This window comes from Anser brachyrhynchus (genome assembly GCF_964034855.1).
Source record: "Anser brachyrhynchus genome assembly, chromosome: 12".
NCBI lineage: Eukaryota > Metazoa > Chordata > Aves > Anseriformes > Anatidae > Anser > Anser brachyrhynchus.
Genome location: NC_137707.1, coordinates 14,865,151 through 14,887,251, shown reverse-complemented (window position 1 = coordinate 14,887,251; position 22,101 = coordinate 14,865,151). Strand labels below are relative to the sequence as shown.

General features: G+C 41.6%; 1 protein-coding gene and 1 long non-coding RNA gene across 2 annotated transcripts in view; one reads left to right on the top strand and one right to left on the bottom strand.

The window, feature by feature from the left end:
* The window catches only part of SLC12A4 (solute carrier family 12 member 4), a 50,335-nt gene extending 37,541 nt beyond the window's left edge, over positions 1 to 12,794 (bottom strand). The window contains exon 1 of the mRNA XM_080553016.1: positions 12,391 to 12,794. Coding sequence (XP_080409142.1) covers positions 12,391 to 12,655 — 265 coding nt within the window. The 5' untranslated portion in view covers positions 12,656 to 12,794. The remainder of the gene's footprint in view (positions 1 to 12,390) is intronic.
* Positions 12,795 to 14,907: 2,113 nt separating this feature from the next.
* LOC308176837 lies at positions 14,908 to 20,945 on the top strand. Its single transcript, XR_013938679.1, has 2 exons — positions 14,908 to 18,236; positions 19,054 to 20,945. It is a non-coding gene; the product is annotated as an uncharacterized lncRNA (long non-coding RNA).
* Positions 20,946 to 22,101: the final 1,156 nt, after the last annotated feature.

The window sequence follows — 22,101 nt, the reverse complement described above, 5'->3', positions numbered from 1 at the left end:
ACAACCTCAAAGTATTTTGAAAACCTTGTTAAGTTTTCCGTTGTTCTTTTATTGTTTGTTTCTATGTGTTGTTGTTTTGTCTGGGTTTCTTTTCTGTTCATTTTTTCCTTTTTGAGTAGGAGTACGTTTACATCAGAAACAGGAGAAACTGGAAATAAATGGCATTGTATCAAGTGAGAAAAAAATCATTCAGACTACAAAGCAGGCGTTGGCAGTGAAATAACTGAGAACTGTTAATGCCAGTTCACTTAAGACCTTGGACTACTGAGTCGATTTTCACTGTAGGTGGCAGAAAGCACGAGCCATAAATCCCAGGCTGTCCCAGTATTTTATGAAAATAAAGGCAAAAGGCACACTAGGTACCAAACCATGCAACAGTAAGTTGCGTGAGAGAAGAGAAAAGCAGAATGAACGGGCAGATCCATGATTTTTACCTGGACAGCTTTTAGGCAGCAAAAAGATCCTCTGTACTTTAAACACAGGCTCAAACTATCACTGCTACACTGACAGCACTGAGTTCCCACATACCACAGCCAGACACACGCTTCCATCAAAAAACACAGCTTAAGGCCAAACTACTGACATTGATGGGGATTTTAAAATCATAAGACACTCATTCACCATTTTAAGACTAACACATAACATTATTTACTTCACTGTGGATTACCACTGTCATTAAAATTTTGCGTTTACTGGATTTTACCGAACAAGTAAAGCGTGTTTCTTTGGCACTACTCTGCAGATACCATGTACACGCTTACAGTCAGCAACAGCTTTGGCATCTGCAAAAGCTACACAAAGCATAGTTTTACCAAAATAAAATTCCATACTGTTGATAATATATTAATTCCTCTAAAACACCTCAGAGTTCTGAAGGCTGCATTTGTTTGTGCTCTGCATTAAAGAAACAGCCAAAGCTTTCCCAGACAACCCATATAACAGTTTGGTTGTAGCAGAGTAAAGAATTAGATGTAGAGTTAAGCAGAGATCTTTGATTTCTCCCTAAATAAACATCCATGAAGTTGCTATCAGACTTTCACTGTACTTTACAAAACTACATTAGGGAACAGCTTTACCAAACAAATTGACTGATACTACACAACTCAGAGGATTTAGCAAGTTAATAATAATAACCCTGTTTCAGAAAATGCAATGATTTTTTTACTCCTCAGTAAAGATACACTGATAGCTTCAGAACAGTGTAATCCTTTGTGGATATTAACATCAACGTGAAGTACTTACCCTTCAGCAGTAACTCTTTGCCATTTGCAGTAATTTGGTTTACCATTATTCTTCCTTCTGCTCTTAGCACATGCTCTAGTAAATGCCTTCTCTGTGAAGTCCTAAGGATCAGACAAGTTTAATATCGTATTCCCAAAAGAACCTTTCCTACCTCTGACAAACTGACTGCAGTGCTCTGTGGGACTGATCTCTTTCAGGAAGCAAAAGGGTTTCTTAGAGAAAGCTAAGGCAACATTGATAGACTCCTGGCATTAAAATCCTTTCAACACTGAGAAAATATACAAATGTCAAGTTCTTACTGAAAATGCTGATCGTGAAATCCGAATCCAGCCACATCTAAGAGGCACTTGGCCAGCTGTTTGCACACTTACTCAGAAGAGTGTTTGCCACAAATCTGCTGCTCACTGAGTGCGGAATCAGACAGCATTTTAAAGCTGCTAATGCCATGAAGAGTATGGCTCTGCGACGTTTGCCCTCCAGGCACTTCAAGTGAAAACAGTGATGTATTTCTTTCCATCTTCAATATTTTTTTACTATGATTACCCATTAGTGGATGAATCATATGAAAGATCACACACATGCACACAAAGCATCTGTATGATGAAATGGAGGTTTATATAAGATACAGAAGCAGATATCAACTTAATGATTCTAAGTAGTTCATAATTACCAGAACGCTATACATTCTGCTTGTTTATAAGGAGGTCCTTAAATCACACACACCACACTGAAACTATATCTACATTACCCAGTAGCTGTAACCACCAAGAATGCCTCGGCGATTAAAAATGCCAAGTCACTTTTGAGAAATGGATTTAGGAACTCACATTGCTTAAGAGCTTTCATAATATAACTCTTCATCGCCAGCTGAAAAACACTATAAAAACAACCTTTGTACTTCACTGTAATCCACTTCAGAGGTTCTTTCATGTGGAACAACTCCAAATCGTTTCTCACGACTATCCTCCCTGAAACTCAGTCCCCTCACATGCATGAAGGCATCTCAGATAAGACACGCCCTGTGTCAAAACATAGGAAGAATCATTTTAGAATTTTCCCTGCAGAAAAACATTCTCAATTTCTCAGAAAGGCACCAAGCTACGTCTACGAGTCTGGCATACAGATTCCATGTGATATTCAATTCACTTCTCTCTCTGATATCAAAAAAGGGAAACGATTTCCAGCCCTGTACCCATTCAGCTAAGCATGTCTGTGCAGTAAGAAAGATGAACATACGTTAGAAAGAAAACATACCAAGAATAAAAGACAACTGTATAAGCACAAGCCACTGAGTAAGAACAAGCAGCTGGGAACAGTGACCATTGAGTCAGTATTGTCACCAGCTCAAAAAATGTCCTACAGAGAGCAAGTAGAACTGGAGGAGATGTAAGCAAGAGTGCTAAATATCTCCAGACATACAGAAAGTAACTGAAAAAAGGTTTAAATTAAAGGTTTAAATTACTTTGAGAATTTCAATGTATGTACACATTACACACTACATACTACACAATGTATGTAACAGACATTTACTATCCATTCCTGGAAGACAGTGAGAAGACATCTATTTTATCTGTCAGTTTATTGTGAACCCCTGAATGCTTTATTTGTTGTCAGTTAACTCATACAGAAAGTGGAAACTATTAGATTTTTCTTGCATTTGAGTAGGACTTTGTTCCATGTGAAAACAGAGCATGCCAGAGACTTTTTTTTTTAAACTAAGGGAAAGAAAAAAAGGAGCAAGACAAAAAAGAGCTAAGCATGTATATGCTCCAAGGATGAAGAGTCGATCTTTCAGTGTGAAGTGCTACAAACGTCCAAAACTCACTTGCAACTGTGGTCACATTACTTAAAGAACTCTGAAAACATCAAATTCAGCCTGAGACTTTCTAAACAAAGGAAGTCACTCCATCCCAAACAAAATTTCACAGGGTGGAGAGCACTCTGGCATTGCACATATGATAACACAGAGGATAAATAACAAACCATGTTCAAACACACAATTATAAAGAGCTCACAGGTCTTCCAAAATAGCACAACATATGGCACACTGTGTAATGCAGCACAGAGCAAGACAAAGCCAGATACCTGGAAAAGCCCCAGTGGCTTTTATCATCATTTTACAGAAAGTCCATCAGTTTGCAAGAGCATCAGCGCAAAATAAGAACAGCGTGTAGCTCACCGAAACTCTTCATGTGGCAACAGGTAACATGGGATCACTTCGCTTCTGCTCCACTGGTCAGGAATTAAATAAAGCACATGCAACAGAAGGTAAGTCAGAGGAAGCTCAGGGACATCTAACAGTGAGCTTAGCCTACCTGCCAAACACGTGCTTCCACCACAAAAGACAGGATACAGTGTCTTCAAAAGGGCAAGGGCAAAGCACCACCATTAAAATTATTCTCTGCGTGTTGCCTTCAGTTAAAGCTTTAAAGCTCCCTGTACGTACACTAAAGGGCACTGTACAAAAAGGCAGATAATCATCCCGCCGTCTGGTTAGACAGCATTGGGATGTAGCAAATAAAGCTCAACTAGTCTTCCTGACATGTTCAGCTGCAATGCCCCTGAAACTAATCCATGACATCGCCACCACATCCTCTGGGACATATAGCCACATCAAAAGTAAATGGTTTGTTTCTGCTGGGGTAACGTAACTTGGATTTAAGTTACATCCATGCAGGAACTGAATTTGGCTAAGGTTGGCAAGGTTTTGCTGATGATGCTCTAGAAACAGCTCTGCTCTAGAGATCATGTCCCAGTACACAGTACAAAATACAAATTATGAATGTAGGGAAAGGAAGGGATCCTGGAGGGAGGCGATAGAATACCCTAAACCAGTTTTGGTGCTGAACACTTCATATCATACAACAACAGTCTGGACAGTGATAACCGGAACAGAAAAAAAGCAGAAAATATTTGTGAGCAGTAAGTTCTGAAATGAGACTAGCAAATCGATTAGGGAACCCCTACTTTTATCCTATGCATCAAGTTTGAAAACAAACATATACTATAGCAACAGCAGCAAAAGGGAAGTCAGATATGTTACTTAGAGGTGAATTAGGACTGGAAAACTCCTGAATACAAAGGTAGAAAGCAGAAGAGAAATAGTAATGTGCTATTCTCCATCAGAGAGGGTGCAGCAGCTACACTGTCTTCTTGAATTGCTCCAAGTCCCAACCCAGACCTGACTTCCTCCATGAAAATCCAGAGGTGGACTTTGCACACAGTGATTAAGCTCAGGGCTGCTCAGCCTGCAAGCACGGACAGAGTCATGACACGCGGTAGCACTGCTATAGATAATTTTATGAAAAACAATTATACTCCAGGGCATAAAATTTGTGTTTTACTGCAGCAATCAGCAATTTAAAGTATGCAAAAGCACGTCTTAACAAGTTTCCTCTCCTTAGGAGTTACCCTAACTCAGCAGATGGGCAGCTTCTAATGGCACACCAGAAGAATGCTTCTTTCCCTTTGACATGGAAGTGAAAGGCAAATGTTCACTCTATTGCCTCACCGTAAGGAGGTATCTGTGATGACTGGATGCTGTTCTAAACTCTCCAAACAAAAAATTGCTGGATACTGGAAGAGGAAAAATGAAGGATGGCAAATAAGCTGTAGAAAACAAATACAGTTTAATTCAGCGTAATTAGCTTGAACCTATACATAGTACTGCATGCCTCTGTCCGAAACAGCCTGCATCATCCCTCCTCTCCCAGGATCTTGTTATACAATCTCTGCTGCAGTTCCCTGTAAGCCAGCTTCCAACATCAGCTTGCAGCTTTGATCCTAATTTTCAAAGTGATCAATGGATTGCATCCTAGTTATATGACAGACCACGTGGCAGTCAATGAAAGAGCTGGGCTTCTAGAACACAGGTCACTCGGGAGGCAAATTAAGGGTTCTGGATTCAAGGGGATAGACCCATGGGGCACATTTCCAGGTGACATTAGGAGAAGCCAGAACCTGAATAGCTCTGGAAATGCTGTTATGGCATGCCCTAAGCAGACCAGCTTCTTGCCATTGCACTCTGACCACCAGGACAAAGCTGGGATGATGTCTGTCCTCTCGCTAGTACCGGCATCTTCTCCCTCACCTCTCCCCCCAGCTGCCCTGCACAGCCTGGCACTGGCCTTTCACCATCTGCTTAGCAAAATGCCATTTCACTTACATCTCCAACAAGTCTTAGGTTCCCTCCCATGAGCAAAGACAGCTAACTTGGCAGTTTTGCCAAGCGATCAACCTTCCCCATTCATCCATAAGCTAATGAATGGAGCCAAAGCTCTCTTTGGTCAATTAGTGCGTTATCCTGCACATCTAACCCCACTTCTCTGTTCTACAGAGCAGAATGAAGATCAAAGGATGATTCAAAATATTCCACCAAGTACCTTTAATAGCAGCAAATATTTGGGAAAAAAATGTATTCCTAGCACTGTCCTAACCCACACCTCTGTTGCTCAGACATGAATTAAGACTGCTGGGGGGGGAAAAAAAAGTTTTATTTTTTCAAGGCCAAATCTAATACCTACCACAAAAAAAATACCCCTTTAACTCACGAACTTCTTTTTATGGCTCAAGAGACAGTTTGAGAGGGCCGCTCAGGACAAAGAGGCAGTTTGCAGCCTACAGAACAACCTCTGGATAGGTGTGCACTGGATGACAGAAGAGAGGGGACCTGTGCCACATAACAGCATGTAAGATGCTATCACATCCAAAATCCTGAAGAGAAGCTAACCACACATGGATTATAAGATCTGTATTTTTCCTGGTCATGTAGATATTTTATATTTAAAGACAACATATTTAATATATCTCAAATATTTGATATTGCTGATATTTTTGGTGTATGGGGTTGTTATTTTACATGCATAAAAAGAAGGTTTTGTCGGCTTTGCACTGACTACAGCAGCCAACATGAAAGATGCACAGTTCTCCATGTGTGACAAAAATCCAAGTATACTGAAAGAAATCATCCAAAGCAGCTCAGCTGAAAGAACAAAAGATAGTACTACTCACTACTAAAGGATCACTTGGCATCACTTAAACAGATGCCTATTGAAAACACATATGTAAGAAAAGGGATTCACAAAATCAAACAGCGAAAATACTGAAACTTTCTTATCTGTGAAAATGCAAATCAGCTTAGTATAGTACGACATCCAAGATTTCTAATTCAAAGGTTAGTAAAGACAACACAATCATTCCTAAAAAGTAATTCCAGTAGACTTCAGATCATGTCTTAAAATGGTGCTTTTTTTTAATCCGTAGCTCATATAACAAAGTATTTCCAAAAACAAATGAAAAAAACTTTAACCAATTGGTTAAAGATACAAAACCCTTGATCAAGTAAGTCTTGCACCAGTGGATTGGTAATAGCAATTTTGCTGAAATGCAAAATCAGTCTGCATATTAAGTTATTTCTTACATTGTAGTCAAGAGCAGATGTAAATTTTTAACCTGGTCTTGGAAGGGAAAATCTCACCAAATGCAGCTTTGCTCTTTCTGTGGCACTGTGTGTCCCCCATTCTCTTACATGCACTTAAAAAGAAAGCACTGATCACCAAGAGCGATTTTCTTCCAAGTTTTTGTTCTTCTTCAACTTCAGTGAATGGCACTTACTGTGTTTGGCTACATTTCCTCCTCAATGAAGCTGCAAAGTTACTTTGTCATCATTCCACATGTAACTTTAGAGCAAAAGTCAAATTTAAACTTTACAGTTAAGAGCATGCGAAAACGTATTCCTTCATTTTGCTGTAGCCGGGGATAGGGAGAGAAAGGAAGCATCACTATTTTCTTTAAGGAAGTGAAACGCTGCAGAAATTTGCAAGGGCAAATTGAATAAAAAACACAGATCAATTTTACTTGTCAGAGAGACAGGTACCACAAATACAATGGATGAAACCCAAAACCTGATTTGAATTCCTTTAGGAGAGTGCGGAAATTGAATCAAAGACAGAGCTCCAGCTTATTTAAAAAAAAAATAAGAAAAAGAGCTTCACTGAGACTTAGTTTGAAGCTCATCAAGTCAAGAGGAGCAAGCATTTGCAGATGGAGTAAGATAGAAAATCCATGTCTTTTCATGTACAGCTGCTTAGCCTTCTGATACAGGTGTTCTCCTAAGCACAAAAAAGTCAGCGGCTACAAAAGACAGCTGGTGGCTTTTTTTTTTTTTGTATCTTCTCTTATTTTTTGCAACCTACAGACCCACATACAGCTACAGGAGTTGCCTTCAACTTACTTAGACACAGCCTTCGCTGAGCTTTTCCAAATAACTCAAATACCAAAGAACCCACAAAAAGGGCTATGTTTTTCTATATTTAGTTAAAGTCTCCTGGCAGCCGGCAGCTAACACCAAGGTCCCCTTAGTGCCGGACAGCTGCTGCCTCACCAGCTCTGTCTTAATCACGGCACTAGTTGGAGGTATGAGAGACACGCTTAACAAAATTAACAGTTCATGCAGTAATATGAACTTTTTTCTTTCCCTGGCAAGCATTTTTATGGATGAGTTAAACCTGACAAGACCACACGCTACTAAAAAAGATCAAGAAACTTGAGGTATCCGCCAGGGACTCCATGAAAACAAGTCACACCAGATCTCGCAGCAAATCTCAGAAAAATGGTTTTGCTTTCAGGTTGCAATCTCCTTCCCCCACCCAAGTGTTATACACAGCTAATCATCTCACAAAGCACTTCTCCACTTTCATTTTTCACATTCCACATGCTTATCTTTCCTTATCTGAAGCAACAGTCCACTTATCTATGCACCTGTATACTGAAAAAGCATGCTGGAGTTTGGCACTGCTATTTGTGTTGTGCTAATTGCCAATTGCACAAGCAGAAAAAAATACTGGGCTTCACAAGGATAACAGTGCTGCTGGGTGTTAGAAGCACCCCTTTCAGGATCTGCATTTCCAATGATAATAATTGCTGTGTATCCTAATTATGTTTATAGTAGAGGATAATAACTCAGATGAAAGTATCTTGAAACCACCTTTAAATAAAAGGATCAAATACCGACATATTCAGCACTCATGGGACACCTTTAAAATCTCCAAATTCACACAGAGAGGGAAAAATGTGATGCAAAGCTGGGCAGAACAGGAAAAAAACACACCTTTCCTCATCAAAATACAATTAGATTGAATAAGATACAGGGAAATCTGTATCATTTTCATCAGACAATAGTGAACAAATCACCAGAGAAGACAGACGACTGACATTGGTGTATTTCTCTTCTCAAGTGACTTTTCTCCCAAACTGTTACGAGTTCCTGCCTTGACTCCTCCCCAGGTCTCCTCTTGCATGACTTCTTTCTACAGTTTCGAGGCAACAGAAATAACACTGAAGATGCACGTGTTACAGAGGTTATGCAAAAATATACTCCTATGTCTACTGTAACAGCATCATTTACCCACAGTGCTACTAGCACAAGTCCTGGTTTGAACTTAAGATAACCTAAAATATATTTGGACACGTATTTTTATCACTGCTATTTAGCTGCAATATCTAATTTGTTATTGACTAATTTTATCTTGTGTCTGGACTTTGCCAAAACATCTATGTACAAGAATCAAGAGCTTTGCAGAGGGATTTTTGAATGATTTATGTATCTCCATTAAAGGTATCTTTAGATATACTTTATGTAAGCTTCAATTCAACTCTTGCAAACAACTTAAAACCTTCACTATTCAGTTACCACATATTAAAAAGCAGTGACTTGGGAAGAAGTAAAAATTCACTGCTTTCCCAGCAGAACCTCCTTTATCCATCTTCTCCGGTTCAAAACCAGCCTATTAAAACTGACCAGCATAACCTGCTCCTGCACAAGGACACCGTACGTACCAACGCAGACTGTAAGCATGAGGAAAAGGTCTCAAGGCTAGTTAGAAAACTGTGGGCTGAAAGAAAGCCATGTGATAACTGGAACATAAGCAGAGCAATTCATTGGCAAAACCCAAGGGTGGCAGCTGACCAAAGTTGGTTAGTGACACCAAGCTGATTAGTGTCTCATTTCCACAAACAAAAGTCACAGGAGGATAAATAACTTCCCTTGGGCCACATGACACTGTTGCACTTTGGTTAACAGGGTGTGCAATCACTGTAAAGCTGAGATTCCTGTTAAAGCAAAGCGTATTTGTTTTTTTGTAGGGTTTTTAGCTACTATTCAGTCCCCCCTTCCCTTTTTTTTTACCCTGTGTACCCAAGCTAACACGCTTGCGTTGTTTCAAAGACCGAAGAGATGCCAAATTCACATTTCTCATCCCTGTCAAACCATAAAGCAGGGTTCACGTGTTTGTCATAGGATCACAGGATAATTCTTTGTGCTTCTTTTTCTAAATGGAAGATGTCAAATTCTATTACAAATGCTGACCGTAGGAAGGACCTACTTTGAAGAAAAATGCTGGTTTTATTCACAAGCAAGCAGTGAAGCTATCTGGGAAGGGTAAATTGTTACACACTGACCAATATTGTCTTATGCAAGGGTTTGATGAGAAATTCTTATTGCAGAATGGCTTCACTTCTGTGTTGCTTAGGTGACACCACATCACTTAATATCCCAAATAAAGCAGAACTCAGAGAAAAAGCATTCACAAACAGGACCATGAAAAAGGTTGGAGTAAAAAGGTCAGAGGGAAATGAGAATCCATCAGAACTGTAAGCTTAAGAGATTGTGCAAGGAGTATCTGAACAACAGATCTGCTACTTTGCACACGGCTAGAGACCAGCTATAAGCAGTTATATTACCGTGATAAATCACAGGCTTGAAGGGCCATATCATTACTCACTCACTTTAACCCATCCCCAATCAACTGAGCAACCCAAAGAATTCTTTAAATGTCTTGAAATAATGTTCCGAGTAGCAAGCCACTTAAAAATTTCCCTGAAGAAAATTCTGCAGTCCCTTATACTGACTGTGGCACTACTTGACTGCAGATAAAGACTGAACAATTGGCGTTGTTCGGGCAGCTCTGCATGCATTCTTGCAGTGCCAACATGAATCATGTGCACTTTGATGGGGCCACAACCCAGAACTGTCGACCTGCATTTAAGTCAAACAAACTTTACCTTATCTAGAATCAGAGATATCACCAACATCAACCGGTCCCACCGTGAGTCCCTCAATCTGCTGCCACAGAAAGCCCTGGAAGGTCCCTCTCTTTGCTCCACATTGCAGGCACTAAGCAGCTGTAAGATACTTGGCCTCCAACAGGAGCTTCCCATCCCTACCAGGTCCTATTTTCGACTCTTCCCCCGGTAGGCGAGGCTCCTGCTCTCTGCATAGGATACGGAAGGAAGCACCAAGAATAACACGGGGTGGGGGGGGAGTTCAGATTCCCCTCTGCAGAGCCATAAAACCAGGAAACCTAGGAAGAGATCAAAAAGGCAGTGGGGAAGAACACTCTTGTCAGTACAGGTAGGTAAGAAACGTATCTGTATATGCATACCCTGAGGATATGAAACAACACTTAATTACTGTGAAAGTAAATTAAAAAATAGAAGACAGTTATAGTTCAAACAGAAACAGGACTTAACTACTGTACATTAATGGAGATGTTATCAGATATTTATCAGTCTTAAAATAAAGAGACGGAGCTAACTTCCAGCAGCATGGCCCTGTGTGCTGCAGAGACCGGAGCTTGCCAAGTACCAACAGACTGGGACAGGGAGCTGAACATCTTTAAGTGCACTGCTTGCCCACACCCTACAGGCACTCTGACATCCAAACAACAGGCAGCTTGAGCTGACCTTCCTTTACCCACCATGGCAGCAGCTTCCACAAGTCCCTCTTACCAGCCAAAACTAATGAGCAGAGAAACAACTTGCACAGATGGGTAAAAATCATCTATTATTGTCACACGTTAACTATATGTTAAGTAACCCAGACTTCAAATACACCTGTTTATAAAGTTAAGTCAAGGCCCTACACAGCCTTTAGGGCTAGCACCTCAACTTGTCTGTGAAAACTGCCAAGTCAGGAAGGACATTTGCCTTTCATGAGTCCAAAATGTGCATGCTAGAAAAAAAACAAACATAATAGACATTTGGTCTATATGAAATCTAAAATCCCTTTGAGAACTATGAAAAAAAAAAAAGACACAGTATATATTGGAGATTGGAGAACAAATTCACAGAGAACCGAAGAGAATGCCAAGCTAGGAACTGGATATTGATCTCACAACATCTGAGTATCACTCAGCAAAACAACCCTTTTCTCCTCCTTGAGCGCAGGCCTGAATAGTGCAGGCTCCCTTTAGGGATTATCATGCATCCCGTAAAACTGGCATTATGAAAGGTTTGACTGCACAGGCAAGGAGAAGCAGGCCAGGTGTTTACTGATTTTTCTTTTGTTGCCTAGAATCATGCGTGATTCACAGAGGGCAAGTCAGATTCACGTGCTGAGCCCATGGGAAGATCCTCTTCCCAAAGGCTACAAGACTAAACACAACCAAAGCAGGGAAAACATAACAGACACCGCAAAGAGCTGAAATAACCTTTTAGAAGAATCACTCCACTCTCCACATCTAAGTGTTCTTCCTTTGCTCGCTGGAAACACTCACTGCATTTACACTGAAAAACACCAAAACAGGCTGAGCACTGACACTAGTTACCTAGATAAAAAAAACACATGCTCCTCACCGCCCCAGATCCCTTCCCTGTGATACGGTTCCCTTCTGCAATCGGAATACATTAACCGCTAACAAAAAGCGGCTCTGCCCAAGAGGAGCCACCCCGCCACAACACACTTGCTGTAGCATCCAGGGCCCGGTTTCAGACCTCGCTGGCCAGACGCCTTCCTTGAGATGACAGCAGCAGGAAAAGCGGTGCCTTCGCTGCATTTCCTATCCCTCCTCTCTCCGGGACTGGAAATATCGGAGCCTATCTCCCCGCACCCTCATCGCCTGCGGGAGGCCCGATAACGGCAGCGGCCCCGCTGCGCCCCGGGCTAGCGAGGGGGAGCCCCCGGGGTGGATCCCGGGGGTGGATCTCCCCGGAGAGGATCTCCAGGGAGGATCTCCGGGGCTGGCAACGCCGGAGGAGCCGGGGGCCGCCTTTGTGTGCCGCGGCGAGGCGGAGCCGGGCGGGGGAACCGCGCTCGCCCCGCCGGGGACCGGCCCCGGCCCCGGCAGCCGCAGCCCAGCCCTGCCCGCTCACCGTCGGAGCTGACGGTGTCGTAGGAGTCCGCGGCGGCTGGGGCGGCGGCCGGCTCTCGGTAGTCCACCCAGCTGAGCCCCTCCACGCTGTCGTAGTCGGCGCGGTGCTTGTCCTCCACCGGCACCACGGTGAAGTGCGGCATGGCTGCCGGGGCTCCCCGCGGCACGGCGGCCAGGCAGGCGGGACGCGGCGCGGAGCCGGCGGCGCATTCCTGCCCTGTGCGGTCACTTCCTCTCAGGAAACCGCGCTCCTCAACTCCACCCATTCCCCTCCGAAGCGCCGGGGCGGCGAGGAGAAGCGAGGCGAGGAGAGGCGAAGCGAAGCGAGGCGGAGCGGCGGCCGCCGCCCCCGGGGCCGGCGGGAGGGCCGGGGCCGCCCCGCAGCGAGGGCTGGGCGCGGAGGAGGGGCCGGGGGCGGCGCGGAGGAGGACGAGGAAGAGGAGGAGGAGGAGGAGGAGGAGGAAGAAGAAGGGGGGTCCCCTGACAGGAACTGGGCCCCGAGGGCGGCGGGGCGCGCTGTGGGCTCAGCATTGGGGGGGGGGATTCACCCTACCCCCACCCCCCCCCCGGCCTGGCCGCCATTTGCTGGGCGGGAGCCATGAGGGGAGGGCGGCGGCAGGCTCAGGGGGTGGCAGGGTGGGAAGCCCCGGTCCTCAGCGGATCGGCACCGGCTTAATTAAAGGCATCGACTTAATTAAAAGCACATCGAGAGCCTTTACAGGAGCTGTCGCCAAGCTTAGATGCGGCAGCTGTCCCTGTCCCTGCTTCCTGTGCTGGGGGTGGCAGCGGGGTGGTTCTTGGGCTTGCCCCTCTCCGCCTTGCTCCCTGCTCTGGCTGTAAAACGCTCGGAAATAACGAGACAAGCCCGAGGGAGATGGGAAGCATGACTGCACAAAAGGGGCTGGAGGGGCCGAGGAGCGAAATGCTCCCCTTGGGAGAGCTGAACGCCAGCTAGACCCAGCGTATTTCCAGCCACATGCAAAGCAGACAGTTGCTAAGGCAGCAGACTGCAGAGGCAGATGAAGTGTGGCCCCGCTGCTGAAACAGGGCCTGGGAGCCAGGGCTGCCCCATTGTTAGGTCCCACTAATGGGGGCAGTGGGGTCTGCCAGCCCCCCGGCAGCCCCACCGGATGCCTGGGTGGCAGCAGGGTCTGTAAAGCCCAGGGCATGCCTGCCCCTCAACCCCTCGTCCCTCAGGGAGCAAAATTCAATTTGGCCTTCACATTTGAAAGAGCACTGGCGCCAGGGCTGGGCATCTTGGCCTTCATTTTGCATAAGGCATCCTTCGCGTGGCATTTAAAGATGAATTAATAGTTGATAATGCTATTTATTGTCCGCATTTGAAAGCTAGCCTTGAAAGTAAAAGGATCCCTTCTTAATGCATTATGTAATCACCGGAGGAAAAAAGCTCTAGAGAACAGTTCATGCATTTTTCTCTGGACTATCAACTCAAACTAATTCTGTAGATTTTTGATTAGAAATAAGCCTTATTCAAGAAATCTGTGTACAGTGACAAGGCAATCCAGTGCTGATGGAAGTTCTGTTCTCAAAATGTATGGGAGTCGCTGTGAGGATATAAGCCCTAGAGCAGAGGAAGAGAATAAGACTATTTCAGCATTTCCTGTACTCAGATGAACCTTATCTCTAGCTTTTGGAATTTGTCCTGCCTTTTTCACAAAGCAACCCCCAGGTCACCTGGGAAAAGAAAAACGTGTAATGAGCAAGAGAGAAACAACCAAGAGGGAAAGTGCTTTGTTCACAATTAATAGGTCTACTCTTAATTAGGTGGGGTTTGAAATAAACAAGGAGGATCCGTGCTGTGGAGTGGCTGCTGCCAAGGGGTTACAGGTCTCTCAGTTTACTTAGACCACCTCTGGGGAAAGCCAGAACAATTATACCTCCTAGCATTGATCAGACAGGTGGAAAGACTTCTAAGACTTCTGTGTTTTTTTCATATAACCTACATTTTACTTGTGTCTTTTTGCTCAGTTAAGGAAGACATTTATCTTCATGTGACCATGTGTATCAATAAAAGCCCTGATAGTTTTGGGGAAGAAACAAAACATTTTCTTCTATTCAAAACTCATGATTATCTCTATGATCAACGGTGTGATTCTTTTTTCCAGTAGCCCTAAAATTAGTACATCTGTGTATGTGATCGCACTGAGGTCTGTGAAGTTTACTAACAATTTCTGCAGGTGGGCAAGGTAGACCAATTTTGAGAATTTAGAAAGCATTTCTGTTGATGTTAGAAGCATTACCACTGACAGGCTGGAAACACACTGGTGTGCCACTTAGTCCACTGTCTTATTTCCAGCAATATTTTTTCTCTCACAGGAATGCAGAACAATTGACCAAAAAGTAGCATTTTCTGTTTAACACCCTGCGGCTGAATTATGTCTCATTAGTGTTTGTAAGTACGATATAATAATCTAGAGTCCACCAAGAAAACAGGTGGAAAATTATTACTTGATAGGGAACAAAGAATTTTATATAGAAAGGCAAGATGAGAACTTACCATTAAGCAACTTAGTTCATGCTGAGTCTTCTGTCTTTCCTGTTTTCGACTTTCTAAAGCTTTTGAGTGAAAGGGTCTGGTCTTAATAAATTGTTCTAGAAAAAGGAGACAGGGATTATAAGAAGCACGCTTGAAGAGTTAAGGTTTTTGCAGTCATGCTTATTGAGGAGGAAGAATTAAACTGGGCACTTCCTCCTCATCTTGCATTTGAAAGCAGATTTGGCAAGGAGCTGTCTGTCTTTAGGTACCAAAATGCATTCTGGCCACTACAGATTAGTGTAGTATCATGAAATCAATGGAACTGAAATTGTACCCCATGAGGAAAAAAAAATCAAGCTTCTCCACATATACTGGCAACTCCCCTCTCTGGAATGGAAACTGTATCCAAATGTCTTAGGAGAGAATTTGGCCCTAGGAAACTATTCATTGAAGCAAAAATATTTCTTTTGTCTAAAGACAATGACTCTTCTGGCTTGTAGACTTGTAGACAGTCCATATTTAAAGATAAGAAGTTATCTGTCCATATCAACTTTGGTTTTTGGTATTTGGGTTGCAAGAGAAAAATTTCAAGCTGGATAATTGACTTTTTTTTTTTTCTGAGTATGAATACTGATTGTTACTTCTAAATGGTATGAGTAGCCATCGCAAGCTTAAAAGTCCTCTGATGCAAACATGAACTGGAATGAACAAGGTAATCTAGAATTCTACAGCATTTACATGAGACCATGTTGTTATCTCTCATTAAATAACAGGGATGAAAATTACCTCCTTGCAACAAAGCTAAATAGAATTTGGGATTACACTTTAGGGTATGCACTGGTCAGTGAAAACAAACCAAAAAAAGAGCAGAGAGAATAATATTAACTTCCCTTCTCTCAATGAAACAGAAAAATTGCTCTGCTGAAAAAAAGTCTGGTGGTTTCACTGGGAAACGTGTTGACACCAGCATAGCAGAATCAAGTCTCATTAGGTAAGAAAAGGCCTGAATTTTGGTACTCTAGTTAACAGCATCAGTGAAGTCAGCACCCTTAAGATCAGCAACTCCATGATCATTTCCTCTATGACAAACCATCAAGAACTGCTTTTTGAAATTATTATCTACAAACTATATAAGTAGAGACACTATATAGTTCCTATTTAGTAAGTCACTACATAATCATGAACTACTTCAAGCAGGTGTAAGCTTCCAGCTGAAAGGTCACTATGCTTCCACAATAACAATTGTTATTCAACTCAAAGAAAAAAGTTGTATGAGAAACTCTGAGTCTTCTGGAATGGTAGTTCAGTAAACTGCTGAAGACCCTGCTATAAATCCTCAGGGCTGGCAAGCAATATACCTTGAACACCTTTTATTACAGGTGACACCACTCAAGTATTAAAGAAAAAGGAAAAAAAAAAAAAAAGGCTTGGCTTTTACAGCCCAGCATGAGATAGTGGCTGCACACCACACTGGCAGTTGACTTACAAGTGTTTTATCCTGTCCCTGCCAGACGACAATTCACAGGTTCTGATGTGATGCTCGTATAGTCATCCTAGGAGAAAATGAACATAGAATTAATATCAGCATTACCAAATAGCCTGACTTATTCCTCACAAGGGGATGTAGTATATGCATTGGAAGGCCCTTATAAATGAGCTCCAGAGTATTGTTAGCTTACAAACTTTGAATACATGATGTTAACTTCAATTAAACAACAAAACGTAACACCGTTTTGTCTCCTTGTCAATGAAAGTGATTTGCAATTTGTTTAAGGATAAGAAGACCCAGCATTTGAAGCTACGTTTCAGGACAATTTTTCTTACCTTCCCTTTTTCCTGAATTTAATGGAGAAATGCCTAATTAAAATACATACATAAACATTTCTAGCTAGGAAACTCAAGGCCAAGTGAAAATTATCATCATATAAAAAGAAACATGGCATGCAATTACAATTCAGATGATGAAAAATTTTTTAATTCATGTGTAAAACTGTATTACTTCTAACATTGTTCGGATTGCTTTGTAGCAATGTGATATCACAGAAAGCTTTAAATGAAAGTAGAAGTTTAAATGAAAGCAGAAAGTTTAAATGAACTTTCTCTAAATGAAGCTTTGAAATGCCTTATTGGTACAGTAACCTGCCCGATTATTGACATTGCTGTTGAGTCTTGTTTGTGTCCCCAGGCTGAACACACAGCCTGCTTAGAGCTTCATGCGCAGGATGCACTGGTCTAGAACCTGAGAGAGAACATCCATAACTGCGTTATCCAAAATACCTAAAACTCCTTGAGTAGAATACCTGCATTGGGATGTTTTAAATAACAATCATACTGTATCTCTGTTAATACAGACCAGTATAGTGCATCCCTCTTCTTTGTCAGTGGGACAAGCTCTGAACCTATATTTGGAACTACAGGAAATTTCTAAACCATATGTCATGAAAAGTATTTCTGAGATATCCTAGATCATTGAGTTAGTAGCTGAATAGTGGCCCAGAAAAAATATATTCCAGCTAGAACAGAAATAGGGTTTTGGTTAGAGGACACACTTGCAGATTTGTACGCAGCACAGATCTAACAATTATAAAAATAAACAAACAACAACAATTTGGATAACTGAAGTCCTGCTCAGATTATCTCCCATACAGCTAGGGCACAAAGCCCTGACACCTGGAAGAATTAAATACTTGCAAGTTTTAAAGCCAACGACTTTTTAAAAACACAAATACAGATATTTAAATTTTGCAAACGCTGCTCCACTACAAGCTAGAAGTATCCTACTGGGGCTATGATGGTGTTTGCTCCAAGGAATTCAAACAGTTGTTGCAGGGAATCCAGATGCTCCCCTTCCTGTTAGGCTGGAATATGCACAGTGGGTCCATAACTATTATTTACTGTTTAAAAGGATTTTTTCCCACTTAAGTGGAACTTGGGTGACAAGTAGCCCAGAGGTGGCCATCAGAAAAACTAGCAAAACAAAAAACATGCCACTGCCAAGGTACAGCTTCCCCCAACAAGAGGCTTGGCAGAGGTCCTGCAAGTTCATGGCCAGGATTTCACCCCAGTGAACTTCCATTTTCAGCACATTCCTGCTCCTCCACATCCGAGGATCAAACCAGCTTTATGAACAAAGCAGGCCGGAAACTGGCAACCTGGCTGCAAAGGTTTCTCCCTGACAAAGACTGGCATCTAATTCGTCCTCGACAAAGATGAGCAGTCACTGTGAGAGGCCCTTTGGAGAGGACCACAATATGTACATCCATGTGTGAAGAACTGGGGACACAGGAGTAAGAGCTTATGGGAGATGCAACGTACAATCCTCCGCATGCCATTTCCAGACGGAAGATAAGGCAAGAAAATGTCATGTTATATTTGTACAAGAGTTGGTGTGTTAACTGCAACTGAAAATTTTGCTGTTCTCCTAGAAAATACGCCACAGCTTAGGCATTAAAAGACCACCAGAGGACACTATGGTGCCACTTACATTCAAAATTTATTTACTTCAAGAAACTTCTCACCTCACGTTTTAAAGTTACTCATAACTGTATTTGGTGCATCAAATAGACATTTTCTACAAAGATGCATTAAACTCATCTTTAGACAGTGAAAAATCACCAACTTGTTTTCTTTTTCCCCTCAAATTCAGGTTCTGTACATTCAAATAAGAAGAACTGGATCATTTTTTTCTCTACTAAAACTGCTAAATATTGCAGTAATTTTCAGGGTAGGATTAAGATGCTGGAAAAATACTATTCAGGGTTTATTGCATTTTTTTTCCTTTGTTCTTTTTTTTTTTTCAATGAGCGTTTTTCAGTTCAGTTACATTTTTAGCATGGATAGATTTGTCATGATCTATTTATTTTTAATAAAAGGCTCAAAGAAGAAACTGAGCACAGGCTTACCCAAGATTATTTAGATGTTCTGAGTTTATCTACAGGAGGGTACTCAGAAAAATTAATCCAAATGGGCTTTTCAAAGCTGTATTAAACTTTTTTTTTGCAAACATTTTTATTCATACTAAAGGCACCTTCATTTGATTTGTCTGGCAAAACTTGCCTTAACTTCAGTTTTAATCTTAGCTATTTTAAAACCTATTTTGTTTCTCAGAAAAACCCACAGGGGAACTTGAATTCATGCTTTCTTGGCACTGTTTTTCTTTCATTGCAGAACTTTGGACTCCATGGGTGAAGGACATGCTTTATAAAAATACTGAGACCAGATGCAGAGAAAGAATTTCAGATAAAACTACTTACCCATTACAGGGGTGAGTATTATCCTAGCGAAGGTTACAAATCAACCCGGGGAGAATCAACAGAAACAGCAAAATCAAGCATCCTCTCACTTGAGTTCTGGTCGTGAAGGCTAGAGCCTTGCTTATAAACAGCAACATTTCTGTGATGTAAGCTAAATGAGGAACTTCATGTAGCATCTTTTACAACTTTTACAACAGATCTTTTGTGACAGGAGCTGCTAAGCCAAGTCTAAGATCTTCTCTAGGGTCACAGCTTTAGGGATATGATGTGTGCCATAAGGGTTGTTTGTTGATTTTGCTTTGAATGAAAAAAATCACAAGTGGCAATAATTTCTCAAACAGCATAAACACTGGAGAAAGAATTGGCACCTTTGCAATTTGAGTGCTAGGAAGTGAAACAGGCTGTGAGCAGCTCTCATCTGCAATACTAGACCAAGAGACTGAGAGATTTTACCTGTCACCAGAGATTCTGACACCTATGAAATACAGAACTGAGACAAAAATGCTTCCATTTTTTCCACAGAATTTTGTTTTTCCTCTGATATAAATTATATAATCAACTTATAAATAAATGATGGTTAATAAAAGATTTTACGTTCATCTGGTTTCAAAAAAAAAAAAGGGGAAAAAAAGAAAAAAAAAGGCAAATTATAGGAACACCAAACACCCACCACCATCTCATGGTGTCCTGTGTAGATGTTAGGCTTGTAAGTAATCTATCAAGATAAAAACTAAAACCAGATTAAAGAATATATACAGTTCCTAAAACACTGACTCAAGCCTTCCAAAATGGCCCAAGAAACATTATCCCGTGTCACAGTCTATCCTGAATGCAGCTCAGGAAATCCACTAACATACCATTCTGGGTTTGTGAATTAAATCCAACAAATCTCAAGAGCAAATTTGAAAGCCACTTTGTTTTGTTTTGTTTTGTTTTTGGGGGGGTGTTATGTGCGTGTTTGTAGATTAGACGTGTTTTGTTTTCAGAATCTGAAGTAAGTTGATCATTTCCATATGTGTAAATCCAGGGAAAAGCAAACAGAAAAACTGCTGCTTCCAATACCAAAGAGAAAAGAAAACAAGCCTCAGTTGCTGCAGTCTTGCTCTGCTTTTCTGCTTCTCCTCTCCTCTAACACTGAACATTGAGAGAGCTGATCAGCAGAAAACCTATCACTTGAGGAAGGAAAAGAGTTTTCAGCTGGATCAGCCCCCTAAAACAGCTTACCATGTAGTTACACAAGCACCAGTGTTGTCACAAGGGACAGGGGAGACAACATGCAGACCAGAGGCAGTGTAGCACTGAACCAGTCAAAGTTGACACTGGCATGAACTGCTATAGCATTGCAGCACTGCGCTTTACTCCAGAAGATGATTGAGATGCAGTGATACCTAGCTCTTCAAAGTTGACTCTGTGGTGCAAATGGCCACTCAACTTCAAAGTCAAACAGAAGTTAATGGACTTAATATAGGTGGCTAGAATAAATGTATGAAGTTTACTGACCTTGAAACATAGAAATATGCTGACATATTGCTTGAGCAGCTCAATGATATGCAAGAAGGAATGCACATGTTAAGCACTGACCAACTTCAGTACTCCATATCCAATGGAAAACTTGTGAAAGTCCTTTCATGGCCCATAAAAGTCACCCACTGAGTGAGAGTTAGATGCATGAACTGAACTACTCATATCTCACCTAACAGATCAGCTCTATGTGTAAGAACAGCAACAGATTTTTTAGGCCTGGTTTCTAGCATCACCACATACCAGATGAGACAAATGAGAACTGCAGTTATTTAATTCTGTGGATGCTACAGCCAATTAGTCTAAAAAGGGACTTGGGAAAGGGTGCTGGCACAAACCCTTTAGAATCAAATCAACAATCTGCATTATTTTGTCTCGAGTTTTTGGCTGTGCATATATCACACGTGAAAGCACGAGCCTTGGATTTTTAAAGAAGTCCTGAAGTTTGGCTCTTATTTACAACACCAGCCTAAGGTACCTTGTAATACATAAATTTTGATTCTTACAGAAATAGTAATAACTGTTTTCAGAATTCACATTAGCACAACTCATTATTTAGAAAAGGTAAACAATGAATCCTTCCATTTGGCAACCAACAAAGTCTATTACAAAGTTGCTATCTTAATTATATCTGATATTTCACTAATACCACCAGCTGTAAGAGAATCCGTCAGTTTAGCTATCATCCATTGCAAATTACCAGTGAAAACTGCTCTTATTAATCGGTGTAGGGCAAAGGCATTCAGTTTCTGGATGAATCATCCTACCCATTGGGAGACAAAAATCAGAGTGCAATCATTTTATGCTTGAGCTGTTGGAAATGCAGTGTTGTGACTGCTTCTACAAGCTGCTGTCAATGGGACTAGAGACACTAGCACTCAGACTAAAGGGATACTACAGTTTTTCAGACAGCAGTCACAGTCATATCTTGACATGATTTCACTTTTGAAATGCACTTTAACTGAGATGCCTTTCTAGCATGTTTCAGTCCATATCTGTGTGATTTTGTTTAAGAAAAATAAATTGACCACATCATTAGATAAGCTAAATAGCACATGCGTAATCATTGCAAGATGCCTAAGATTCCATTTCTTGCTTGATGATTTTGCACTTTCATGTTGGTCTCACACAAGCAGCTTATTTGAAATTTTGTCAATTAACATAGTAACGAGTAATAGAAAGGGGGACTTCATATCATTGCACATCTTTGAGAAATGTTGTTTTAAAGTAGAAGTCAGCCTACCTTGGTGCAGACAATCTGTCTAGTTCCCCATAAGCCTTGTTGTCTACAACTTGACTTGCTTGACCAAGTGATTTGCTACAGGAAACACTGTCATCATGGACTTGCTGCAATAACTTTGAGTCATCCTCCTTCTCTTTTCCTAAGTATCTGCTCAGACTTCTCTCCAGGTTAGGCTGCATTTGAACAAAGATGAAGCTG